At 33.0% G+C, this 3,125-nt stretch overlaps 1 protein-coding gene across 1 annotated transcript; it reads right to left on the bottom strand.

Annotated features, from left to right (window-relative positions):
* Positions 1-289: 289 nt before the first annotated feature.
* On the bottom strand, positions 290-2,616 carry LOC111636623 (nose resistant to fluoxetine protein 6-like). Its single transcript, XM_023381905.1, has 3 exons — positions 2,436-2,616; positions 626-768; positions 290-532 (listed from the first exon to the last, which is right to left on the bottom strand). Exons 1-3 carry the CDS (start codon positions 2,560-2,562, stop codon positions 353-355), a joined length of 450 nt encoding a protein of 149 aa, XP_023237673.1. The 5' UTR covers positions 2,563-2,616; the 3' UTR covers positions 290-352.
* Positions 2,617-3,125: the final 509 nt, after the last annotated feature.

Raw genomic sequence — 3,125 nt, 5'->3', positions numbered from 1 at the left:
TAAAAGTCACATAATTTTCTGATAACAATGCCATTTTTGCAGTTCAAAAAATAAGGCTCAGTTCTCTACTTGACATTTGTGAGGTAAATTCCTCCATGAATATTTATATACTTTATACAGGAGTCCTCATAGTTAGGAAAGCATTTTATTTAGTTTTGATTGTATATAAATAAGCAGCCTGCAAACCTCTCATTGTTCACTAGAGTGCAGAATAAACGTTCGTTATTATGTCATGGCTTCAAAATTAAATTTTAAAAAATCAAAACGTCTTCTATTTTTCATACAGTTTATTACAAATGTAATTTATTCACATTAAATGTTACATATGTATCGTAATTTTATCGTTGTCCTTTTACAGTCGAACAGACAATGTATCTAATTTAGAAGTCTTTCCTAATTTTCCTGGATTTTCATTCTTATAAAAGCTCCACTCGTACATTTTCAAAGCAGCGATGAACGGTGATTGCAAAAATACGTAAAAAAGAGTCGATAATATTAAGGAAAGAAACACCATAAAGGAAAACATAATCCACTGAAAACATAGAAACAATTAGTTTAGTTCTCTTCAAAATCATAGGCATATGTAAATATTAATTAATATCATGTAATGAAGTATATTTTTTACCAAATTTAATTCGGTGAAGGCCAGTGTATTTCTAAGTTGTCCGTAAACGTAAAGGACAACAACTGGATGAAGCATGTACAGCCACACTGACAGACGGTTCAATTTAATAAACACATTTGCAGATAGAAACGAATTCACAATACCTGAAAATTTAGAATAATCTAAGTATGAAAATATTCAACGCATTAACAGTTAATTAATGTTACGGTAGTGTTACTCTGATAGATGATTTTACTAATGATAAATTCATTCGAATGGAAAAGTGATAAGTGGATGCCCTTCACTTTACTTCTTTTAAGTATATTTTAACTTTAAAATAAAAAAAAATTCCAAAAAAATACAGAAATCTCTTAACCTATAATCGAAATTTCGCACAAAAAACTGAAAATTATTCTACATTGGGATAAAATGAACGGCTACGGAGTTAAATACATACCTGTTAGAAATGACATTTTCATTTCGATACGACAGTAAATAATGAATTTTTGTTGTACCATTCCGATATCATCCAATTCCCAGTACGGAGAAACTTTTCGAACACTCTGTGTATTAAATAACGACGTGTTTATGCATAATAGCTTGCATTGATATAGCATTTTATGACATACTGAATAGTAACACAAAAGCACAAAAACTTTTCTGGCATTTGATGCAAGAATGATCTATCAAGTTTCACGGTCGCGCCATGGCTGACTGGATAAACCGAGGCCATCTATATTATACTATATAATCTAGACCAGGGGTGGCCAACAAGTCGATCGCGATCGACCGGTCGATCACGAAGCCAATTTTGGTCGATCGCTCGCGATGTCTTGAATTAATGTGTTACACTTGTAACCGAACGTAACGCGCAAATGCAAATGTAGTGATATTGGACCATCGCGTCTTCCCTCAGATGCGGTTTTGTCGGTCCATGTGATATTCATTTCCGTACAGTTGTAAAAGGGAAATAAGAAATGTAGACAAAGGATCGTAAAACCAAAAAAAAAAAAGGTGGGAAGTGGGACAGAGGGAGTAGTCGGGACACAGTAGAAAGAAGAGGGGTGAAGTGGTGGTCCCCGAAAGTTGAATTTCAATTTTTATTCTGTATACAATGTACATGTCTGTATACAATGTATACAATTTCTTCATGTTTTAAATTAAATTGTGGCTTTTCTTACCTATCTAAACATAGTATGCATTTCACACCATCCCCTCGTCACTTAGACTAACCCTACGACAACAAGTCGATCGCGACACATTTTTAAGATAAAAAGTAGATCTTTTGTACATAAAAGTTGGCCACCCCTGATTTAGACGACTTGGGATAAACCCACTGAACATTGGAAATTGGGCATGGGTCACAAAGTTTTTCAGGTTTTCTTCACGTTTGTAACACATAAGAACAAATTTCCCACAAAAGACCTCCCTGGAGACATCCCTCCTTACAGATTATCCGTGTGTCGTGTTGCCGTATACAAATAAAACCAAACAATCAATTATAACAGAATACATATTTCAAATTAACATTAAATAAAATATTTCTGTTCGATAGATATTAAAAAATATTCTCACGCTAAACCTATTACAGCTTAAAAATCTTTCTTGTGTAAAAATTATAATTATATATATGTATATATATATAAGCGTTTAACTCTATTCATTAGATCACGTACGTAAGTAAAATATTACATAAATAAGAGTAATATTCACATGGAAATATTTAAGAATATTGGAAAATATATCGGTGCAATAGAATTTCACTCTCTTGATATTTCATCGATAAAAACTAAAATCGTATTCAACGTATATACGTTTATTGTGTACTTACCACCATTTCCAGTAATGCAGGCAACACAAAACCAAGCCAAACCAGCAGTCCAAGCAAACGGAGAAACACATTTGTGAAGTAAAATTATAGTTTCGTTCGAAGACAATTCATTTCTATAACCATGCATACCAAATAATACTACTCCTAATAAACCTACACTCAAAATCCACAGTAAGACACAAGTAATCTGAAATATAATAAATAATCATTACTAATGAACTTACAAGAAAATATTTTTGAAGGTCAATTCATACAAAAAGGTCCTATCATTACTCTATTATCTTTAATTATATAGCAGTGCAGTGCCAAAAACAGCTGGCACATATTAGAGCATACTCTTCATACGCTCTTATATAAAAGGTGGTATTATGAAACTCCATTTTCATTATAGTGAATTGTAAACAAGGTATCATAACTACGCCTACATTTTTTGTACGAAAAGTACTAGTAACTATTAAAATAAATGTTCCTAATTGGATTTTTTCGCTAGCATAACTATAAGTACGGATTTTGAAGACATCTGTAAAAAAGTCNTCGAGGTTCATCAGAGATCGGAATTCGGCTGGTTCGGAATATCAGCGCGATGTTGTTAATCCTGTGTTCGGTAATAGACTCCCCTGAGAGGGGTAAGAACGGCCTTTTATCCGTTTTAGTGGGGAATTTCCACCACGTGATCGGATGTACATAGGG

This window comes from Centruroides sculpturatus, unplaced genomic scaffold, assembly GCF_000671375.1.
Source record: "Centruroides sculpturatus isolate CEXI.00-Female unplaced genomic scaffold, Cexi_2.0 scaffold1065, whole genome shotgun sequence".
Classification (NCBI taxonomy): Eukaryota; Metazoa; Arthropoda; class Arachnida; order Scorpiones; family Buthidae; genus Centruroides; species Centruroides sculpturatus.
Note: the sequence above shows the minus strand (reverse complement) of the source record. Positions and strands in the feature narration are given on the sequence as shown.